General features: G+C 35.3%; 1 protein-coding gene and 1 long non-coding RNA gene across 6 annotated transcripts in view; one reads left to right on the top strand and one right to left on the bottom strand.

The window, feature by feature from the left end:
* The window catches only part of LOC120486595 (uncharacterized), a 36881-nt gene extending 13005 nt beyond the window's left edge, over positions 1-23876 (top strand). Inside the window, exons 1-7 of one of the 5 annotated variants that reach the window (XM_089121359.1) lie at positions 5904-5970; positions 15313-15401; positions 15525-15584; positions 17953-18273; positions 18690-19031; positions 19372-19505; positions 19870-23876. In XM_089121359.1, the coding sequence (XP_088977485.1) occupies positions 15371-15401; positions 15525-15584; positions 17953-18273; positions 18690-19031; positions 19372-19505; positions 19870-19890 (909 nt within the window). In that variant the 5' untranslated portion in view covers positions 5904-5970; positions 15313-15370 and the 3' untranslated portion in view covers positions 19891-23876. Of the gene's footprint in view, positions 1-5903; positions 5971-12407; positions 12775-15312; positions 15402-15524; positions 15585-15862; positions 16001-17014; positions 17158-17952; positions 18274-18689; positions 19032-19371; positions 19506-19869 lie in introns of those variants that run through there. The other 4 variants (XM_039682730.2, XM_039682729.2, XM_089121366.1 and 1 more) reach the window with 4 other exon arrangements.
* LOC148995733 (uncharacterized) lies at positions 3084-5326 on the bottom strand. The gene is made up of 2 exons (XR_016146984.1): positions 5250-5326; positions 3084-3582 (listed from the first exon to the last, which is right to left on the bottom strand). It is a non-coding gene; the product is annotated as an uncharacterized LOC148995733 (long non-coding RNA).
* Positions 23877-24201: the final 325 nt, after the last annotated feature.

The raw sequence follows: 24201 nt of genomic DNA, 5'->3' as shown, positions 1-24201 counted from the left end.
TGTTTTTATTTTCATTGTATAAAATGTAACTCTTGTATTTTTGTAAATCAGTTTTTGCCATGAAAATAGCCACAGATGCTGATATGCCATTAAATAAAACTATACTCTACTGCACGAAACATGGGCCACGTTGATTTTGTCCTATACAGTTCACTATAACAGCTGTTCTTTATTATTCTGTATAACTGAGAAGAAAAAGCCATCAGGTTGGGACAACTTAAGATGCTTCAGTTTCTAATCCCAGAGTTAGGCCTATATATAGAGCACATCAATTATTTTTTTTAATTTTAAACTTTAAATTTGTCTTTTCTGTTCTGGTTCTTTTTCAAAACTCCATCAATGCATCTGCTGCTGTATCGATGCAGAATCATCTGTATTGATATATTACTGTATTGATATTTTGAGCACAGCCCTATAAAGCCTTGTTTCCATGTGCCCCATTTTATACTTTGAGCACCTGCCCCTACAGAGGTCTCTGCACGGCCCTGCTCACAGGATAAAACTGCTCCGTGTTCAATCTAATTTAAAAAAGATAATCTTATGTTTTATTTTTTTATATATCACAAACGTCTGAATTTATAATACTATATGTAATGTTCTGGAAAGTATTCTACATGTTTAATAAATGTTCCAGCTGCTTACACAAGGAAACAGTATGGGAAAGCGCCAGGTAAAAATAAGAATTTGACAAATTCTACAAACAATCTTAGTTTGCCAACAGTTAATATATATAATAGAATTATAGATGCAGCACGCGCATGATGACAGAGAGTTTGCACGCGCACGACGCAAACCCCCAAACGTTGATTTTATGAATGGGAATATGAATATTATATGAAATATGAATATGTATTGGGTTTAAAACCATACAGATTTTTGAAGGCTGATAAAACTTTTGAAGGCTTGGTGGACATGATGACCCTATGGTGCCAGATTATTTGTTTATTTATGTATTTCTATTAATTTTTATGTATTTATCTTATTAAGTCCAGAAATGTTTTTTTTTTCCGGTACTGTGCACCCCCAACACCCCCCCCCCCCCCCCCTTCAGTATTATGGAAATGGCCGCCCTATTCCTGGGTGTTTATTGAAGAACCTGTTAGCTGTCTGCCAAGCTAGAAGTCCTACCCAAATTTTAGTAGGGGCAGAAAAGCGGTTGTTAAATGTATTGAAAATACCAATGTGATCGATTTCCGAATACATTTCATTCGCTGCCGGGTTCTTTCACTTGACATGTCTTTAGGTTATGTGTGCAGACATTATTTGATCATTTTTATTCTGAGTTTATTGATTTTGTATTGTTTTTCAACTCAATTTGTGAAATTGTATTACTTTATACATTGCAATGTTTACATTTCCATGTGGTGCTTTTGTAGCAGGTCCCAGCTATGTCTCCGCTGGCAGATGATTACTGCCACCCTGTGTCCATTTTACATGTCATTGTGCTTTTTCCATACCCTCTCATGAATGTGCAATTATATAAACGAAATACTGTTACAATTAAAGAAAACAAAGTATAATCTCAACAAAACTGTCAAATCAAATGGGTTTCTTCTAAATAAAACTCATCTGTGTGACAAGTTTTAACTTTGTCAGTTTAAAATAAAGTGTAATTCCCTTTTGTTAAAACACCTGGCTGTGTAAGATTATTTTGACGGACGTAGTGCTTGGGGTTCAACTAGGTTTATTACAGTATTTTTATGCTTTAGTACAGTCAAAACCTTGCATATGGTTTAAGAATCTTAAGTTCTGATGAAGTGGGTAATTTTGAGAAAATTGCTTTCAAAGATTTATATTACAATTTAAAGCTACAGATGCAAATTAATTGCAATAAAATAAACAATTGTATTTTTTTTATGTTTTCTTAAATTTAAGAATAGTAGTACTATTACAGTTAAATTTCATGTTAAATACTTAATCCTTCATTTTAAGCAAATAAAATAAGCTTACGGAAAATAATTCGTAAAATGAGTCTATTTCCAAAAAAAAGTGGAGTATCCCTTTAAGTGGGCAAAAGGCATCTTTCTACATTGACAGGCATGTATGTATCCATTCAAGTATAAAAGATGTTTCTTAGAATAGAGTTGTTTTTTCCCCTGTTGCTGAAAGAAGTTTCAATAGACCATTTCACAAGATGTAAACAACACTGGTCCAGAAGCACTTCCTGTTTCAGTCTGTAACTGTTTTCTTTATTTCACATGTAAAGAAAACATCTTAAAGATGTTTGTTTAACTTTTTGATTCAGTTTTAAATGTTCTGTTGGTTGTATTTTATCCCAGCTTTTATGTAGTGTTAAAAAACTGAAACAGGAAGTACTTCTGGACCAGTGTTGTTTACATCTTGTGAAATGGTCTATATTGAGTCAGCAGTCACATGATATTATATCTCAGTTTTAGGCTACACACCCACAAAGACCAAACAATGTTTCGTTGGATATGAATATGATCTTTATAAAACAGGGACAGGATGTGGAGACTAAAGGTGTGAGATCAAGAACAGTTGAAGCTTTCTAGAAATAACTTTTGCTTATTAGAGCTGGATAAAAAATATAGACACTGGCAACTACAGGAGTATATAGTAAGATGAATGATAGTGATGCATACGCCCTTAATATTTTACAATCACACTGTAAGATCGCAAAATAATGCCACGGTCTAAAGTGCCAATCTTTTTTCTGCCATACTCAGTTTCAATGTAAAGCTGTGCAGAGCGGAAGTCAAATGCAGAGCTTCAAATGTGCAGAAATGGAAACATCTTCAACCACATGGCGCATGCAATTTCACCTCAGATATAAACATCCTACGGTGGCCGCACGATTATTATGAAGTTGTCTGTCCACCCAAAAGATCAAAACATTTCTGTACAAAATGAAGCAGGCATGACTTTTTCATAAATTTGTTTTCCAGATGTAGCTACATGTATGTCTCCTTTAGTTGAGTTAGTTAGAAGCTTCAATTTGCATGCTTGATGCACCAGAACCAATGAGGTTTCTTAAATTTTTTTTAAGCTTAAAAAAAGGAGACTTTCAATGTGTAACAAGTGGCTCGCGACACCAGTTATAAAACACTCGATTCTTGGCTGTGTAGCTTTTTCTGGATCTTTTATTCCCCTGATACAAGACAAAAATAAGCACCCTTGAGGTAATGAGGTATGAGGAAATTGCCTTGTTTTCTCTCCCATTCAGTTGCAATACAAAACGGTAAAAACAGGAGCCGTACATTGTGTAAAGAAAAATCACATTACAAACAAAAACAGTATAAAACAGAAAAAATACTTGATACAAAACACAAACACAGTCTCTTTGAGTGAATTGCACTTAATATTTTTATAAAATAAATATGATGTGTAATTGTCATCATCTTTTTTCCACATATTTTTACCAGGAGACAAAAATACAACTCAAAACGGGTAAAATAACAAAAAATAATCATACAAGTTAGTAAAAAAATAACATTATATACATTAAACAGAGTGCAAATATAGACATAAAAGCATGGGTCAAACAAGGCTGGTTCTTCGCTGGAATTGGGATTCTCGCTTAGCGACTTGTGCATAAACAACATGATTCTCCTCTTTAACTTTCTGTAAAAGAAAAAAAAATCACACAAGATATAATACCAATAAAATTATGTTATTAAAAATATGGCTGAAGAATGATTGAGATTCTATAACAGCAATGCAATTTGATAAAATATTTAACAACTTCTTACTGCTAAGTAGGGCTGTCAAAAGTTTAATCGCGATTAATTGCATCCAAAATAAAAGTTTGTGTTTACGTAATATATGTGGGTGTGCTGTGTATAATTATTTTGTATATAAATACACACACACATTCTTGTACAAATATATTTAAGAAAAAATATTATTTATATATATAAAGTATTTATTTATATATAATATAAATTATATATAAATCTATATTCAGTATATACATGAAAATATTTCTTAAATATATACAAGCATGTGTGTGTATATATATATATATATATATATATAAAAAATAATTATACACAGTGCACCCACATATATTATGTAAACACAAACTTTTATTTTAGATGCGATTAATCGTTTGACAGCCCTACTGCTAAGCGAACATGAAGCAGATTGAGTTCTCAGTCGTGTTGCTTCAGGACCCACATTTTAAAGTAATGACGCAAAATAGTCAATCTTTCAAAAGTAAATTCTTTTTTTATAAAATCAAATATTGAAATTAAGCAATATTACACTGTCGATCTTGTTCGGAGCAAATTTTCGTCTTAAAGGAGTAGTTCACTTTAAAAAAAAATTTTGCTGATAATTTACTCACCCCATGTCCATGTCATTCTTTCTTCAGTCAAAAAGAAATTAAGGTTTTTGATGAAAACATTCCAGCATTTTTCTCCAAATAATGGACTTCACTGGGAACCAAAAGGTTCAAGGTCCAAATGGGGAATAAGGGTCTTATCTAGCAAGACGATCAGTCATTTCAAAAATTATTAAAAATGTGCGTTTTTGACTCTCCTGTTCGAACTCGTTCATCAAAATGAACGAATATTTTTTGAGCCATTTCGTTCATTTTGTTCGTTGAATCAACCAAATGACTCGAAAAAAGATTTGTTCATTTTGATGAACGAGTTCGAACAGGAGAGTCGCACAGGACAGAGCAAGGCGAGTAAAACTTAAAGTTTGTGCTTATAAAACGTAAAATATTTTATTTGTTATTTAAATGAGCGATCATTTCGCTTGATAAGACCCTTATTCATCGTCTGGAATCGTTTAAAGCCCTTTGAACAGTTTGCAGTTTGCAATGAAAGTGTCTTTTGGACCTTGAACCGTTTGGTTCCCATTGAAGTCCATTATATGGAGAAAATCCTAGAATGTTTTCATCAAAAACCTTAATTTCTTTTTGACTGCAGAAAGAAAGACATGGACATCTTGGATGACATGGGGGCGAGTAAATTATCAGCAAAGTTGTTGTTTTTTTTAAACTTAACTACTCCTTTAAGAACAATTATTGAGCAAAGAGTTGAGTACAGAAACCACCGGTCAATTTCATCGATTTTTGAAAAGCATTCGACAGTGTACTTCATTGCACATTTTGGAAAATTGTTCACTCATACGGCATCCCGGTTCATTTTATTTTACCGTTATGTAAAGTCATCGATAGTTAAGTTTTCACATTGAATGATAATGTAATGGCTTCTATAATATCTAATATAATGCTGTTGCGATCATGATACAGACTAAATGCAGAGATTAAAATATCTTACCGATTTGTGTGCATTTCCTCTGTTGCTTATTGTGTCAGCATACGTTATTTCTACATCACAAGTTGTCTCTGTTAAAAGAATAATAATCAAAGATGAATTAGCATTCATGAATTTGACATTATAGCAGAGCATGCAGTAATTATATTTAAAACAATATTTTAACACGTAATTTTCGATGAACACATTGTCATTCATAGCAATTTTAATTTGATCACCAGCAGAAAGCTGAATCTTTACACATGCACCATTACATTCATAAACTGTATAAACATGTGTTATTATTGAACTAATGTAGATAAGCATTCTGTGTGTGTATTTACAGTGTAATTTGATTTAGTTTATGAGAGACGAGTAGAATGTGGTCCGGTGACATTTTATGCATGTCAAATTAACATTTGCCGAAACCCAGGAACTGCCCACGTCACCCGAAACCAATAAACTGCTGTTTGTTCAATTAAAAAGAAACTAAAAGGCGTTTACTACTAAAAATATAACATTTAAAGTATTTTTTTTATTTATAAAAAAAGCTATAGGTAACACTTGCCTTCTTGATGTTTTAATCTTTGTTTTTTACAGATGCAGAATATCCAAACTGCAACAATAATCATCAGAGATCCAGCAGAGATCAACACTATTAGAGACCTTAAGACTGGAGGACCTGAAGGAGACATTAATGTAAGTGAGTGCATCAGTGTGATCTACACCAGAAGACAGAGATCAGGTCAGTAAACACACACATATCTGATGAGTGGTGCTGTACCTGCACATGTGTGTCTGCAGAGTGTGTTGATGTCCAGATGTGTGGTCTGGTTGCTGATGGGATTGTTCAGCACACAGCTGTAGGTGTTTTTATCCTGATATTCCACCTCCAGAGGTAGAGAGAGACTGATGCTGAGATCACACACACTGATGCTGGACAATACACTCATTCCTGCGTACCAGGACAGAGTCGCATCACACACACTCAACACTGATGATGAACACACCAATGAACAATTTGATGATGATGAAGGACAGTGTGAAGAGTTTCTGATGATGACAGGAACAGGCAGACGAGCTGAGAAATATAAGATAAATAAGAGAAATCTGGATAAATGTAATCAACAATCATATTTTTGGATCAGTATGTTGAGTGAGTGTTTAGTGTGTTGACAGTTAGTTATTGTGTTGGTAATATCATAAAATAAAGGATGAAACATTTATATATGAAAATAGTCAACAAGGCAGAATTAGTGATCTCTACTCACCATAGACAGAAACATTGAATGTTTTTGATGATTGTTTCACTCCTAATATCCGTAGTTTATACCCTCCAGTGTGTATCCGTAGTTTATAAACTCCAGTGTGTTCAGTTGTGGTGTTTGTGATGGTCAGAGATCCAGTTTGATCGTCCAGCTTCAGTCTGTCTCTGAATCTCCCATCAGGAACATCATCAGATGTGGAGAAGATTTGCTTCTTTTTTATAATTTTAGCTATGAGAGAGTTTTCAGCTCCAAATGTCCATGTTATGGCGTCATTCCGTATTTCATTAATATCAGTGTTTAGAGTGACAGAATCTCCCTCCATCAAGTACACTGACTGTATTGCATTTGTTTCGGCCCCAAACACACCTGGAGAACATTATGATAGACAGATAAAGATTGATTTACAAAAACTGAAATCAGATATAGATTGAATTGTTCAAATATGAACAGAAGCAACAGCAAACACACAAAAGCGAATTAAAAAGGTAAATATTTTATGTTTATTATTATTATTATTATCTACTATAAAGTCAAATCAATGTGTGAAGTTACATAAAATATATATAAAAAAAACAATACATGATGATAATAATCACAGTTTGAAAGTACAAGTTAAATCCTGCTGGAAATATTCAATATAGGAAATTCAATATAGGAAATCTTTGAAATTAAGATAAAGAAAATCACCAAAAAACTTTGAGACATGAAAGTGGTTCAATTGAGGTTCTGAATTTCTTAGCGACATAAATTGTATGGTCACAAAAAAAGGCCTGGAAATTTCCACTTAAAAAGAGACCTGAATTTAAAGAAACACGTCCAAGTAGAAAATAATGTAATCTGAACTAAGGTAGCAGCTTTATTTCCCTGAAACTTTATTTAAACCATAAAATGTTTTTTTTTACTTACCCATCAGACTCCAGCAGCAGAAACTGAACCAAAAAAACATCCGGAAAATATTGTACAGTCCTTCAGCAAAACGAAAAGATATGATCGTCTTGCTAAAAAAAACTACTGCTCAACCTGTCTTTGAAACTTTCGATCCTCCTACTTTACAAACACACACACACACACACACACACACACACACACACACACACACACACACACAGGTCTATATCTATATAAGGTATGTATATTTATTAAGTGATAATGGTGGTAGACATTTTCTTCTTCTTCTTCTATTAACTACATTTTTGAAAGATATAGTTGTGTGAATATGTAAAAAAAAGTGTGAAATGTAGTCTAACCCCTAGTGGTTTAAAAAGGGTTGTATATATTCAGTTTATTCAATTGTGTGAAAAGATCAAAGTATAAAGTGGAAATCTGTCTGGCATCTTACATAACCAGTTTGCCTAAAGCTCAGCTTTTGAGTGAAACTGAAACTTCTGCGGTCGTTTGTCTTCAGAAATGTTGTTTGATCTGATGGTGGACAAAATTATTTGTGTGAGAGAGAAAGGGTATATAGGGCATGTGTTTTAGTTTGGCGAGGGGCATTTTCCTGCTTCTATGCAAAGCTCAGACTCTTTAATCTACAGATAAGAAACTACGAGATAAGAAACTACCGTTGAAAAAGACAAGTAGGCGAAGCATCAATTTTGCTCGGAAATCTGTCAGTGGGAGGGGCTTGTGGTCCAAGTGGAAGCAAGTAGGCGGAAACCTCCAAACGGTTAACTATGTAGACACAACGAATTATGGCAGAAACGAGCAATTCGAAAGTAATTGTAGTTTAGTTGTTTAGCTTCCACATGTGCGTCACATTCTTTATTGGTCCAACTGGGAACAAAGCCGCGGTGATGCCAAACCCCCTTATGGAAGAAGAAAGTCACGTTTACAACTTTGACAATGAGCGCTTATTAGGATCGAATAAATGCAGTTAATGCTTTCAACAGTATATGGAGTTCACGGCATAGTCTTTAAAAGACGTCCAAGAGTTTTGAGGCACTGTGGTAAGGGTGGGAGCTGTGGGAACTAGAGCCAAACCGATTTATCGGCAGGCCGATATTATCGGCCGATATTAGGCATTTTCCAAACTATCGGTATCGGCAGTTATAATGGCCGATAATTAATATTTCAAAAATAAAATAAAAACGGACGAAAAACGCTTCAACCATGTCATGAGTGTTGGAGTTGTATAGTTTGTCCACCAGAGGGCACTCTACACCGTCCCTGTTGGCAACATACATTCCTGAACATCCCCATCAGTTGTCTTAACTCAAATAAGCATGACAAATTTGTGACTATCATGTCCAGTTTTGCTGCTGTTAAATAAGCCGAGAGTGAAGCGGAATTAGCTAGTAATAATTACGTTACGTTGTTACAGTGTAGTTGACTGACTGTCCTTTTAACTTTTGACAATGTGACTGAAGTATTTCTTTAATAGCTAGTGACAGTTATAGCAGTGAATGAGACGTGTCATCTCTCCTTGTCAGGTAAATGTATTATTACAATGTCATGCTCCATTGAAAGATAATTAATGCAAACCATCAAATGTTCTAGAACAAAGAGGAAAATCTGTACGCGACATTATGAAATACATGAACTCCACATTCATGGGTTGATCTGAGATACAGAAAAGGCCCTGATCTCTAGTTGCATTTCATTATATAGCCAGACCTCATTTCATATGTAAAACATGGGTTTACAGTGGAAATTTACTGTGTTCATCCACCAGACAAACTGGGGGCAGAAGTTGACCATTCGCTAACAGTGGAAATTAGCATTGAGTTCACTCCTTCTGTGAGCAGGGGGGTTTACCCACCCACCTCCTTATATGATATCTAAAAACTCTTAAAAACCGTATTACCTTTTGTTTTACTTATTTGGAAATAGGACACTTGTACCAGTTGCACTTGTAGACATTTCAAATAACACATGTATAACTGTATGATGACCATATAGATTCTTGTGTGAGTGTGGGTGATCTCTGCAAGAGTGGGGGATGCGGGGAGGAAGTGTGTGTGTGAGATGTTCAAATGTTAATTTGCCGCAAGGTCTTTCGTCTCATAGACCATAAGTCATGCTACATACCTCATCAAACTCCTCGGTAAAACTCGGCAAACTTCGACAGTTCCGACGACCAACTTCAGTTGTGCATTTTACGTCATCAACCCGGACCTTAAATTCGAATCAGTTCGATCGATTAGTGAACCGGTTCGACCATTTATTTCGTGAGAACCGGTTCAAAAGAACGATTCGTTCATCCCTGACGGAACATTTTCGGAAAACAAAACATCAGAATCTAACCCAGATAGCAAACTGACATTGAATCAACGTGGAAATATGACATCGAAACAACGTTGATCTGACATTGTTTTGCTCATCGAATTAACGTTGAACCAACGTCAGACGCGTCATTCTTTCAAAACTAACGCAAAATCAACTTGAAATCAACGCGTTGTTTCAATGTTACGAAAGCAAACCAATTTTCGATTTTCATTTAGCTTTGAAGAATGCCGCGTCTGACGTTGGTTCAACGTTAATTCGATGAGCAAAATCAATGTTGTTTTAATGTCATGAGATACGTTGCCCAGACAGCAAACTGACATTGAATCAACGTGGAAACGACGTCTCTCATGACATTGAAACAACGTTGTTTTGCTCATCGAATTAACGTTGAACCAACGTCAGACGCGGCATTCTTCAAAGCTAAATGAAAATCGAAAATTGGTTTGCTTTCATAACGTTGAAACAATGCGTTGATTTCAAGTTGATTTTCCGTTAGTTTTGAAAGAATTACGCATCTGACGTTGGTTCAACATTAATTCGATGAGCAAAACAATGTCAGATCAACGTTGTTTCGATGTCATATTTCCACGTTGATTCAATGTCAGTTTGCTATCTGGGAACCCTCTGTAACTCTCAAAAAGATCTGCTGACGAATGACAAATTAAAGTCAACCTGACTTGAAAGTAACATTTGCAAATGCCTGATAGCCCACCGAGGCTGAAGCCTGTGTCGAGAACTGGTGCTTCCCGCCGGAGCTCCGTTTAGTGAAATGACGTCAGCGGTGACGTTGGAAGCATCGTTTGAGTGCAGTCCTTAGAGAAGGGGCTCACATTTTGCGGAACGATATTTTTTTCCCCCTCTCAAGTTACACACAAGCACTTCCACATCTCTGTCAGTCCACCTTAATCACTTTCACTTGTATCTAGTCTAAAGAACTTTCCAATCCGTATGTTCAATAAAAGCACTGCCCAGTTACAAAATTCTGAAACATTATGAAACAACACTGACCATAAATACTTCCACACTTAAGGCCAATTTATACTTCTGCGTCGAGGGTACGCCGTAATGTGCGGCGTTGGCTACGCACGTAGGCGACGCCGTTATGAGCATTTATACTTCTGCGTTCAGGTCTTGGTTGCTCTGCAGTACTGCTCCGAAACGCTAGTTGGCGGCGGAGAGTTTTAATGTTCCACTGTGTTTAGATTCCTCGCGGCTAGGTTACTACGAGTGAAAGAGAGCTGATCATGTTGGAATTGGAGCTTATTAAGGTGGAAAAACAGTTCACTTTAGTGAAATTACTAAAACTGAAAGGCAGAAATGAGAGAAGACTTCGGAGGAGATGAAACTTGTGGAAATCATAGACAGTGGTGGAAATGCGTGAGAAGGTACGTGCGGAAATGCGTAGGAGGAAATGCGATGCTACCAAGCCAACCAATCACCGATCTTGCGGTCCGCGTCGTCGCGACGTGTAGTTCCATTTTTGAGGAGGTGCGCGTCAGGCGACGGCGAAGGGTACGCGGTATGGGACGCGTCTGTGCGTATGCTACGCCGTACCTACTGCGCGCACCCTACGCAGAAGTATAAATTGGCCTTTAATTCCTTCACCAACCATTATGTCCATTGACCACCAGGTGTCAGACCAGAAGCCTCGAGAAGTGAACCACTGCTATTATTAAAGGAGATCCTCTGCTTTGAACGCTAGAGAGCGATGATGTGCTTGTTTTTGCAAAATATCCAATAGTATCCAGCAGAGCTTATCGTGTCGGTGTGTGATGATGATACTGTAACAAATGCATGTACTTAATATTAAAAAAATATATATTTTGTTAAAAATAAATTAAATGTGACTAAAATGAGAAAAGTAAATGCACAGTGAAGGGTGTGATTAATTTATTAATGTACTTTAGGTACTCTTTAGTCGGGACTCTTGGACGATGAGGGCGTCAAGGAGAGTTTGAAACATAGGTTTAGTGAACTACGGTTCAGCGGCAACCTCCTCTTGAGAGGATTAACACAGTCCTGTAAACTTTGGTTCCGTCCGACCACATTAGTTTCCAAGTAAAATGGAGAAGAGGTTGATGTTGATCATGTGAATTTGGTGCTCAACACTATTTATAGGAAACATTTTTCCCGCTAGAACTCTTGTTTTCAGCGGGAATGCGATTAATTTGATCAAAACAACACCGATTCGACAAATTGCATTAAGGTGATACTATAGGCTCCACACGTTGTTAATGTTAAATACCAAGGCTAATAAACTTCTCCTATAAACTGCATGTTGATATAGCACTGAAACATGAACACAAAAGCCACACTTTTGTGTTCTATATTTTTGTGTTTTAATTGGTTTCATTAGCAAATTGTATCTATAATTATGAAGTTCTTTCTACCAATCTTTTTTTTTTACTTTCACATTTAAAAGATTTCATAAGGTTAACTTGCACCCTAGGCTACTTGTGCTCAGTCTGCACAACGATCAACATATGCTTGTTTGCTTTGCGGCCCCTTTAAATAAAGTTTTTTATTAAGTAAGTATTCGATCTACTACGTCATGACAGTGTTCACGAATCTTTCTACAACGTTGATATGTTATCATTGCAGGGCAGCCAGAGCCAGAGCGAAGTTTGACGCTCACGCCTGCGGCGTTATGAACAGCAGCAGGCGGTGATAACAACATAATGTAGACCCTGCATGTAGGAAGAATGTTTTTCGTAATTGACGAATCTGCTGTTGTTCGTTCACATCTGGAGTCACAACTTATCACAGACAATAAACCATAAACACCGACTCAAAAGTAAATTCACCCAGCCTATTCATGTGCACATGTTCTATCAAGTTGAGAAAATGTTCTTAGTGTTAAATAACGATTGAGGAAGAGGCACCACTTTCACTTCAAGCCTCCCCTACCGACGGAAGTCTTTATTTACCGTGTAATCCGAGATGATACGGAATAATCTGTTCTCCGAAAACACAAACGGTGGCGTTAGGTAGAAAGTTATAGGAATTGAAAGTTACCATTCACTTTTTAGGTATGGAAAATCACGTGAAACATTATGGTGAGTAACTTGATTTTTATTTTTTGGATGAACTCATTGAATATAATATTTTAAAAAGTCAATAATAAGCTGGTCAGTTGAGTCTTATTTGGAAATGTCTTGGCTAACCATTTGTGATAAGTTCACCGAATGGAAATGAACTTCTCTGTCGTTCGCTCGATTTCCGGATGTTAGTACAGGCTTACATTTTCAATAACAACTTATTGCTAAGCTGTCAAAAGAGACATGTGTCGCTCCGCCCACACCCGATTTTATTGGTTTAAAATGCAGCAATCTTATTGGCGTATGCGCTTGAGACATGAGCATGCGCAGATCCTTTATGTGCGAGTTTATGAATGATCTACTACGCTGTAACCTTGGTGATTTCGGTAACGAGTAGATGAAGTTACGGTCAAACTGTATTCGTAAAGTGCACCATGGTCATTTCACATTGTTTCAAAGCAGCTTTACAAAAAAGTTATATTTTAAGCTTTAATATTGAGCAGGGCTGGGCGCTATCACGAAATATATTGCTGATATAAACAATAGACTGTTTGACATGTAGCCTATATATTATATTTAATAATTTACCCAGCATGTCACTTTTAGTGGGCAGTGAGCATGACTGCATTACTGGCATTGCAAAGGAGATATTTTATGGACTGATAAATATTCTGTAGAAAATATTTTCAGCATGTCATGCAGGGCTCTATAATTTTACATCATTCATTTATGCTTCTTAATTTTTCCATTAGGGTCAGTGAATAAACACAGACTCCGGTATTTTAAGACAAATGATGATAATTCACTGTATTTCAGTAAGACATCGGATAAATCCGAAAGTGTGTTTTATTTTATTTTATTTTAAAGCAAAACGACGGTGACAAATAAGACAATAATAGGGCTACCAAATAGCCTACAAGTCCTTGACCATATGGTTTTGTGTGTACAATGGGAATAAAAACCTTGTGGTGCTGAATTGTGAAAATAGATGTTATATCTATAGGAAATATTATTATTTATGTGCTCAAGAGCGTATTTAAGCAATATATGTTCATATCACTTCTCAGGGTATTTTATTATTTTAATTTTATTATATTATAAAAAAGGCCCTTTCTACGGAGCCCGTAAAGGGATGTGGTGGTGGAATAAAATTTAGGATGGGAGAATTTTTAGTTTTTTATTCAAATCTTTTACGTTCCTTCGCAAAATATTTACGTTCCCTCGAGAAACGTTGCGTTCCTTCGCAAAACCTGCTGTGAGCTCGGACAGACACTTCCTTAAAATAAACCATCACATCCCTTTAGGGGATCAGTGTTTAGAGTAACAGAATCTCCCTCCATCACTGACACTGAATCACCAAACACACCTTATGAACACACAGATTTACACAGATTCTGATGATTTTATCCACTGTAAAAAAAATATTGTTGGTTTAACTAAAAAATTAAGGAACCTGGTTGCCTTAACTTTAAGTTAAGCGAAATTGAAAAATTGAGTTAATACAATGAAGGAGATTGATTTAATAATTAGAAACTCAAAATATTATGTTATCTGAACCACATAAATCTCTATCTAAGTTGATTTGACAGAAGAAAAAAAGTTATGATAACAAATCATGATATTTTTTTTTACAGTGTATTACAACAGGAAAGATTGAACTCTTCTTCCTTTCAGTGCCTTGATATTGTGTACATGTGACATTTAGATCAGTAGATAAAAAAGGATTCCTGCATTTTTTTTTGACAATTTAATTTATATTACTTGTATTGATGCACTGTAAAAAATATTGATGGTTTAACTTAAAATTTTAAGGCAACCAGGTTACTTACTTTTTTAACTGAAAAAAGTGAGTTAATACAATGAAGGAGATTAATTTAACCATCAGAAACTCAAAATGATATGTTATCTGAACTAAATAAATTATTTAAGTTGATTTGACAAAAGAAAAAATGTTGTGATTACTACACTGTAAAAAAATATTGTTGGTTTAACTTAAAAAAGTAAGTAACCTGGGTTGCCTTAAAATTTTAAGTTGATTGAACTGGAAAAAGTGAGTTAATACAATGAAGTAGATTCATTTAACCATCAGAAACTCAAAATAATAAGTTATCTCAACTAAATAAGTTGATTTGACAAAAGAAAATATGTTGTGATAACAAATCTTCAAAATATTTTTTTTTACAGTGTGTGCATGGTTACTACCGAAGTGTTTTTAAAATAATAACTTTTAATAATTAAAGAATCCTCCTACGGCAGAGTCTGACACTTCTATGGGTTGAAATTACTCTCTATGAAATATACAGTATATGTTGACATATAAATGCTCTTCTGGCTCTTATTAAGACTTACAAAACATTCTTCATTCTATTATTTAACACTGAGCATAATTCAAAAGTAGGTCTTACTGTGTTAAATATGTAAAGTGGAGTATTTTGTTCAGAGCTTATTAAAATGGTTTTATAATCCACTTCAATAAATCAATTATCAACTATAGTGTATTGTAAGGTTAAAAAAACCAACAACACAAAGCTTAATATTGTCTTTGATGTCTCATAGATGTGACTCCAGCTGTTCATCTGACTCAAACTGAAACCTGCTGCGGATTTCTTCAGAGATGTGGTTTTATTTAGAGAAACAGTTTGTAGGTAAGAGTGTTTCCTGCCCTGCTTTTTGTGAAACTCAGTTTCGTAAAAACTCAGTTTCAAAAGGGGTTTATTCTTCCGAATCAGTTTTGTCACTGTTCACTGAAGTACCTCTCTCTGTTTTAGGGCCTATCTATCTTGTCTTCCTTTTTCCGGCTGCAGTCGGCATCCCGGATGCTGGCGACGGTAAGTTGTTGCAGGTTTATAGAGTACCAATTCTTGATGCATCATTTTCTGGACAGTCTGTCATGACGACTATGTAGTTTCTGCAACACTAGTGGCGCCTAACAGCATATTTCAAACAATCTTAGTAATCCCCCAACTCACAAACACAGATTCTTGTAACGTAAAGGCTTGTCTCTACGGGTAAAAGTAGGTTTCACAGCTGTTTGAGGTCTGGAGCAGCATGAGGATGAATAAATTATGACATTTTCATTTGTTGGATGCACTATCCCTTTAAATATTATCGCATTGCATTTTGGGAGACGCTTCAACCTAGTGACTGCAGACAACGCATTGCGTCAACGAATGCAGGGGAATGAAGAGCTGGCTGATGACATGGCAAAAAAAATGCTGTACATAGAAATGAAGTAGAATTGGAAGTAAGTAATGTATGGAAGGGTTGATAAATGTAAATATACAGTATTACTCAGCAAGAACTAATGAGATTATGGCAAACAGAATGGGAAAAGGGAAATAAAGGCAGACGTTATTTTCCTATTCAGTCTACAGTGAAACATTCGATAAAAATAGGTTTAGGAAGGAGGGATAGTGTGGTTATAACTAGACTTAGATTAGGCGTCTAGACATCTAGACGGGAGATGTGTAGATGTGGAGAAGTAGAAACTGCGTGCCATGCACTAATGGACTGTTTATGCCATCGTACAGAAAACAATCTCATGTCCTCCGTCGGAAGCTGGAATTTCAAGTTATTCAAATCAAAGTAATGATTTTATTAGACAAAACTAAGGACTATGAGACAACAAAAAATGTTATCAACTTTTTGCACCGGACTGGACTATATATAAGGATATGAAGAGTTCAGATGCAAAAGCCTTTAAATGTCATTTGAAATTTTCTTCTTGAATGATGATTTTTATCAAACTTGTATATTTAAGTTCAGTAATTTCACTTAAATAACAATTAATAGGTAATCATCATTGCCATTTAAGTGAGATCACTGAACTTAAATATATATCTTATATATATATCTTCTTCAAATGAACTGAGGAGGGCAGCATTGCGTCATTGGAGCGTCTCTGCCACACAAAAATATCCAAAGCAGAAGAACAAGAGCTGGTAAGTCACGCCCAGTGGACCTATAGGTTGAAAAAGCGTCAATGCAAGTGAATGAGAGAAAATAATTATTTTCTGATCCCGTTTGAATTGTGCCATGAATGTGACATATGTTGTCTGTGAATTTTTTATATAATTTCTCATGTAACGAGTTTGTATGATTCTTTGGCTAGCAGTTGTGGAATAGACATAACGAGAAAGACTACACGTCATTATATATACAATTATATTTAAAAAAATTCACAGACAACATATGTTGCATTCATTGCACAATTTAAACGGGATTAGAAAATAATTATTTTCTCTCATTCACTTGCATTGACGGTTTTTCAACCTAGAGGTCCAGAGGGGTTAGCGGAAGGGGCCGGACTTACCAGCTTTATTCAGAATCTGCATTTATGTTCTGTGAAAATGAAGCTTTTCGTTAATTTGTTGTCGGCGGTCTTGTTTTTACCCGACTATGGTAAGAGTCTTTCTGCACCCTGGCTGCACCACCATCCGATATCTGTGACTGAATCTGCACCGGAAGTGGTGTAGCGCGAGAGTCTAGGGCGGTCGCATTTATCGATTGAAACGATATTTTTTATTTATTTATGTATTTTTATTTGCATTATGTACAGAACAAGACAGGGAACATACAAAAAACTGTAAGCCACTTCCATTTAGATCAATACGATTTAGAAAGATCGATTGAAACGATATCAAGTTCCAGAAATACACACAGCGCCCACAAACACAAACGTTTCAGAATCAGACCACAAGTTTTAGTAAGAATGAAGACGACCTATATATTGGTAACAATATAGCTCGTATTAGATTCGCGACACCTACAGTGTTTTATCGTCATCTTTGATGCGATTTGATGGATATATCATGGGTTTTATAGGATTTATATGTACAATATACCTTAATTACTACATGATGTGATTATTTTATTGATATTCATTTTTTTAAAAAAATGTAGTTAACTAATGTATCATTATAGTTTTTTTATATGTAGGGTTATGAGATAATATTCACTTCGTGTTCATTTTGTAATACAGTTGAAACTCGAAAAATGTATTTATGTCGTCAATTACTTGCCCTCAAGTCATCCTGATCAGCAAATTTGTAAAGCAATGTTGTTCTTCTGCTGTTTGTTTCTATATCCATTCCAATGTCATATCCAGACCTTAATGATATGTACAAAAAAAAAAAAAAAAAAAAACAATTTCACAGCACTATTATATATTTTTTGTTTGGTTTGTTTCTTCTCCAGGTTTGTCAAGTGTTGATAAAGTGTCAGTGATGGAGGGAGATTCTGTCACTCTAAACACCGGTGTTGAAACAACTCAACAAGAAGAGATAAAATGGTATTTCAGTGCCACACTCGTCGCTCAAATCAGTGGAGATCTCAGTTATAACTGTACAGATGTTCAGTGTAATAAAGATACTGAGTCATTCAGAGACAGACTGAAGCTGGATTATCCGACTGGATCTCTGACCATCACAAATATCAACACAACACACTCTGGAGTTTATGAACTGAAGATCATCAGCAGCCGAATCGGTGGAAATATTTTCAATGTTACTGTTTATGGTGAGTTACTGTTACTGTTTATTTGATGTGCTTTAAACACATCAGTTTATGAGTTTAAAGCACATTGTTAAAGTGTTTATGAAATGGTTTTTTTTCGCCTGCATTTTAATTCACTTACAGTACAGTATAGATAATCTCTTTACTGTGCAACTATCTCACTTTACATCATTAAACACTTCCTTTTGATTTAAAAACAGCTTTTTTCATAAGAAGCTGTAGTTGAGCTCAATTATGTAATCCCTGATCAGCTACTGTTATCTGTTTAAGTGAGGATTTGATGTAAAATAAGGTCAAATATTCTGAACACATAAATAATACATTTACCCTTTCAGATCAAAAGTCAAGAAAGGTCATGTTAGCGGTTCTTTCATGTTGTGAAGTGTTTTTTCTCCAGCATCTGTTGATTTGTATTTCAGGTGTTTCTGCTGCTGAACGAGATGAAGTGAAGAAAAAGTCTGTGAAGGAGGGAGAGTCTTTTACTTTTGATCCTGGTGTAATAAGAAAACCAAGTGATGTGATGATGTGGTATTATAATGATATTCTCATCGCTGAAATCACTGGAGATCAGAGTCAGATCTGTACAGATGATCAGTGTAAAGAGAGATTCAGAGACAGACTGAAGCTGAATCATCGGACTGGATCTCTGACCATCACACACACCACAAACACACACTCTGGACTCTATAAACTACAGATGATCTTCATCAACAGAACCTTCAGCATCAGCAGAGTGAAGAGATTCAATCTTACTGTCATTGGTGAGTGTATAATTCAGCCATTCAAAGCATTTTCCTTTAGTTCAATATTTTAAATCAACCCAATAAATGGGCAGTGGACTGTTTAAAAAAAAAAGTGAGCTTTAAGAATGGCACTGTAATGCTATTAACATGAAAAATGCAGTTTACCTGTGAACAGTGTTTCTTGCTGATCTCTCAGTGCTGATGATGTTTTAACTGCTGGTGATAAAGACAACAGATGGTGCCATTTATCAGTGAAATAACTTAGGAATAAAGTTGAAAGGTGTAAATAGATATTGGTAAATACTAGATAATCATTCATTCTCGTAATAATGACCGTTTCTCTGTATATATGTCCCAGGTTCAGGTCTGTCTTCAGGAGCTGTAGCAGGAATAGTTGTTGCTGTTGTTTTGCTGGTTTCTGCGTGTGTAACTGCTGGTGTGTTTTACTATCGTCACCACTGTAGGCGTAGATACACACCACCCTCACAGACCGTAAGTATTCCAAATCAGCTGATTTAGCAAAATATATAACATTTAGTTAGTAATTATCCTTTATATTCAACACTACACAATCAGATATTCACCGGTGAGGCAGTCAACACAATCAACAACACTAATAACTCCCAGATTCACTAATAACCAATTCAACAGAAATCTGTATACTTCAAGTTTTATATGACTGTGGTACAAAATATGTGATGCTGTTTAAGACAGTGTTAAATATTTAGGAGCTGAAATCCTGTGTGTGAACAACAGACGAAAACACAATTCCAAGTCTGTAGTGTTTTTGTGTTTGTCACTGAAACATCAATCCTCCTCATTACACTAACCTTCGGTGAATCTGTGTTTCTTACAGGAGAGTGATGATGACATGTGATAACTCACCATGTGATCTGAATGACACTTCAGTCTGAGGAGGAGGACGAGTCCTTAAAGGGATACTCCACTTTTTTTTTGGGAAATAGGCTCATTTTACAACTCCCCCAGAGTTAAAAAGAATATTTTTTTAAGAATATCAGTAACCGGACAGTTTCCGGTCTCATTGAATTCCATAGTATATTTTTTTCCTACTATGGAAGTCAATGAGACCAGAAACTGTCTATTCTTCTAAATATCAGAAAATCGGCTGAATGGATTCGAAAACGGTAAAACTCGACTCTGGGGGAGTTGTAAAATGAGCCTATTTCCAAAACAAAGTGGAGTATTCCTTTAAAGCCCCATTATGTTACTTTTGAAATCGTGCTCTCGGAGTCCCCCTACAGTTGGGAAACAGTATTATCTTCTACTCCTGTCTAAGATCTGTCATGGTTACACCAGGGAATACACGCGTGCATTTGTTGACAAGCAGAAGGAAGGAGTTCGCACATCTTGGGCAGACTCCAGCGTTGCGTGTGAAATGTCTTCATCCCAGGTACATTGGCATATATTTCAGCTTGTCACATGAACATGATGTCATTTTTTTCAAACGTCAAAAGATCGTGTTCCTCACGTTTACAAGCCAGCGTCTTTATAGTATCGTTAGCCTATTGGCTACTGTTTTACATAATGGATATGCTAATTTAATTCAATTTTTCTTGGTAGATATTAATAGCCATGTCGTCACAAAATCGAAAAATTTATTTTCATTATAGCCTGAGGCAAGACACGTTCACCAGAAAAATTAATAACAAACATGACTATCAGCCTGCAGACATGGGATAGTTATCCTGACCGATAATTTTGTTCGTCTAATCATGTATTATGTACTTGCAAGAATGTAGCCCCTACCAAACTCAGTAATCAGTATACTTTCACGTTTTGAGCTGGCGCCCCGGCTCTACGGGGATCCTTGAGTGTGTTAAGCGCCCTCATTGGATGCGGCGAAGAGCGAAGCTACACAACACATTCAGGGCTCCAGACTAACTTTTTGCCTTGGTTGCACTGGTGCGCCTAAATTTACAAAATTTAACACAAAATTTAGGTGCATTAAAATTTTTCCTCGTCTCACGTCGCCTTTAACGCCACAATTTCAAGGTCACCTTTTTATCACGCACCATATATTCATATATATTATGTAAATGCTTTTAAACAAAAATAAGATGTTTTTTTACAACAAGCACAATTTTTGTAACAAGCACAATTGTACTGTATATAAAAATCTAAATCTTAAAAAAAAATTTAAAGTGCTTTTTTTACATTGTTCAAGTTAGGGCAGAGTATTGACAAAATTTCACAATTCTCAAGGAAAACAAATCTCAACTAATGCTGTAAACTGGGAGTCAGCTGTAGCCCACTGTTTCATTACCCTTCTATAATATTGAAGGTAAAAATGACCTGATTTGTACACAAACACTTAAATAACACTTTTTACTTATTTTTATAATAAAAATGTTATATGAAATATAAACGTTTAAATGGTGGCTGCATAAAAACTTGTCAGATTTTTTTTCAAACAACATGCGAAGAGTTCAGATGCAAAAGCCTCTAAGTGCCATTTGAAATTTTCTTCTAGAATGATAATTTTTATCAAGCTTGTATATTTAAGTTCACTTCAGTGAAAACCAGTCAAAATTCTAATGATTTAAATAAGTTAACCCATTTAGGGTTAGATTTACTAACAGCTTGTGTCAGCGCAAACCCTATTTTGGTGTTAAAAAAAAGAAAAATTATTTTCGTAAACTAGTAAAAGTGTGGACAGGATTATTTTCACATCTGAAATTATTGCATATGCATTAATGAAAATGAATTGGTCATTAATAATAGGTCAATTTAACAATTGGTCATTGTGGAAATGATCTGACTGCGTCTGTGTTGTTTAATTTGCGCGTCATGCCGTTGACAGTATCACGCACAGAACTTTTCACACCCATCGTGTATTTTTGGATTTGCACTCTCAAGCTAAATTGCCCTGTTTTGTAAATCTGGGCCTCAGCCTTATGCACTAGACCAGCCTTTCTCAAACTTTTTTCAGTTAGGGCACCTTTCAAAAGTGCATAAAATCTCAAGGCACCCCAGTGTAAAATATAATTTAAAAACACTGCATAACCCAAATTTAAATGCAAATGTCTTGTTTAGTTAGACAGAACAGTAATGAACAGAGCATAATATGAACTGTAAATAACAATAATAATAAAAACTTTATAGCACCTTTAAAAACACAGGTTTGCAAAGTAATTCACAAAATAATTAATCAGAGACACAAATGCCATAAAACTGTAAGAGGTGGACCGCCCAATACAAGAACCCAATAACAAATCCAGACCAGGAGAACTCAAATGAAGTGCAGGATGCAGATAAAATAAAATAAAAATCCCCGGCTCTTGTGGGGATTTTCTTTTCAAAAAACGACCCATAATGCTGTAACTAAAGTGGCCTAAATTCACGTTTATTTTTACGTTTCTGTCAGTCTGAGGTGTTGCTATAACGCGTTGCTATGGATTGCGTCACTTGCGTCAAGTTGTGTGTGTCTTACTTCGGTCTTGTGAGACGGATTTTTTTATGATTAATTTTATATATTTATCTAAAATGAATTTACAATTTTATTAATATGTTCATATGTTTAAAAAGAAGAATGTAAATATGTAAATTCAAATATATTTATATATGAAATGTCAGCTGGGTTTTTTTCTGTTTTTTTTTTTTTTCACATTTTTTTTAGCCTACGTAATTTTTTGGCGGCACCCCTGACACAGCTAGGGGGCACCCCAGTGTGCCGCGGCACCCACTTTGAGAAAGGCTGCACTAGACCATATGAGCAATAAAATAAGTAAAGTATTACTATCAAAAATTCAGCGGCAGCTTGATGTTTTTCAGAGGTTTAAATCTGTTTCTATCCATTTGTATATTATAAGACATTATTTCACTAAGCTGCTTTGGCATGTGAATGATGTCTGTTTATAAAATAAGCAATAAAATAAGTAAAGTGTTACTATCAAAAACTCAGTGGGAGCTTGATGTTTTTCAGAGGTTTAAATCTGTTTCTATCCATTTGTATACTATAAGACATTAAAACACTAAGCTGCTTTGGCATGTGAATGTCTGTTTAAATCTGCGGTGATAGAAGTAACTGCATTTCCACAAATAACTCGCCAAGATAGGCATCACACTACAAAAGAAAAAAGAAAAAAAAAAGAATAAGAAATTTCAAATGTCATTTAGAGGCTTTTGCATCTGAACTCTTCATATATTATGTTTGTCATGTTTTCCATTAAATCAAGATTCATTTACTTAACAAACAAAATTACTTGAGGTAAAGGTCTTGTTTTCTAAAAAAATCACTTTAATTAAGTGAGTTTCCCTGTAAGGGTCAGGAAAAATAAACTTGATTCAACAGATTTGACAGGTATTCCCCCTTGTTTTAACCATAAGCACACTAAATTTTGATGCGTCTTAATTAATTTTACTTCTCAAGTAAATGCATCTTGATTTTTTAATGGATGTGTCAGAATAGGGATGCAAATACGGAAAATAAAAGGCAGGATTTAAGCTAAATTTGTTGGGCTTTTGTCTGGCCCAACCATACAGTGGTGGGCGGAGTTAGTGTAAATACTCTCAGCCAATAAGGCGGGCTAATTACACTTGGTGTAAATAAACACTCCATATAAGGACACAGGTAGATCAGAAAAACTCAAGACTCACCAGTAACCAAGGCAACAAACACAGTAAACAAACTAGAGCAAATGAAACATCCCCGAACAGAACATAATCCTTACATAACGTTTAGATAATAGTTTTGGAAAACAAGACAATTCAAAGTAGGAAAATGCATTGTATAACCACAAGTGCCCTTAACAGTCTGCATTTCTGATACCGCAAGTGTTCTTACTGGTATTGTTGCTGTAATTGGAAATGTTTTGTACCCAGTCGTTCATGTTTCTAATTTAACCACTAACACTAACCCTTGGTTATCCACCCTGATCACAAAGCAATGGTTGAATAGCAATAAAAGTGGATGTCCAGCAGCTTCTCTAGAACAAAAACCTGCATTAATAAGCTTAGAAACTCTTTGATTTATCTTCTGTTGAAACACTTTACTGGGAGCATTTATTCTGTTTCATGACCCATATATGATACAGACCGCATTAAAAAATGTTACTGTGGTGTTAAACATGTGAAGTACTGGATGTGATGTTTATCAGCATGAGTGTTCACAATGTTGTGCTATGAAAATTGATTGATGAAGTAAAGACTATTCTTAAAGACAATAATA

This window comes from Pimephales promelas, chromosome 2, assembly GCF_988280905.1.
Source record: "Pimephales promelas chromosome 2, fPimPro1.hap1.1, whole genome shotgun sequence".
Lineage (NCBI taxonomy): Eukaryota > Metazoa > Chordata > Actinopteri > Cypriniformes > Leuciscidae > Pimephales > Pimephales promelas.
The sequence above is the reverse complement of the archived record's forward strand: the minus strand, read 5'-3'. Positions and strand labels throughout refer to the sequence as shown.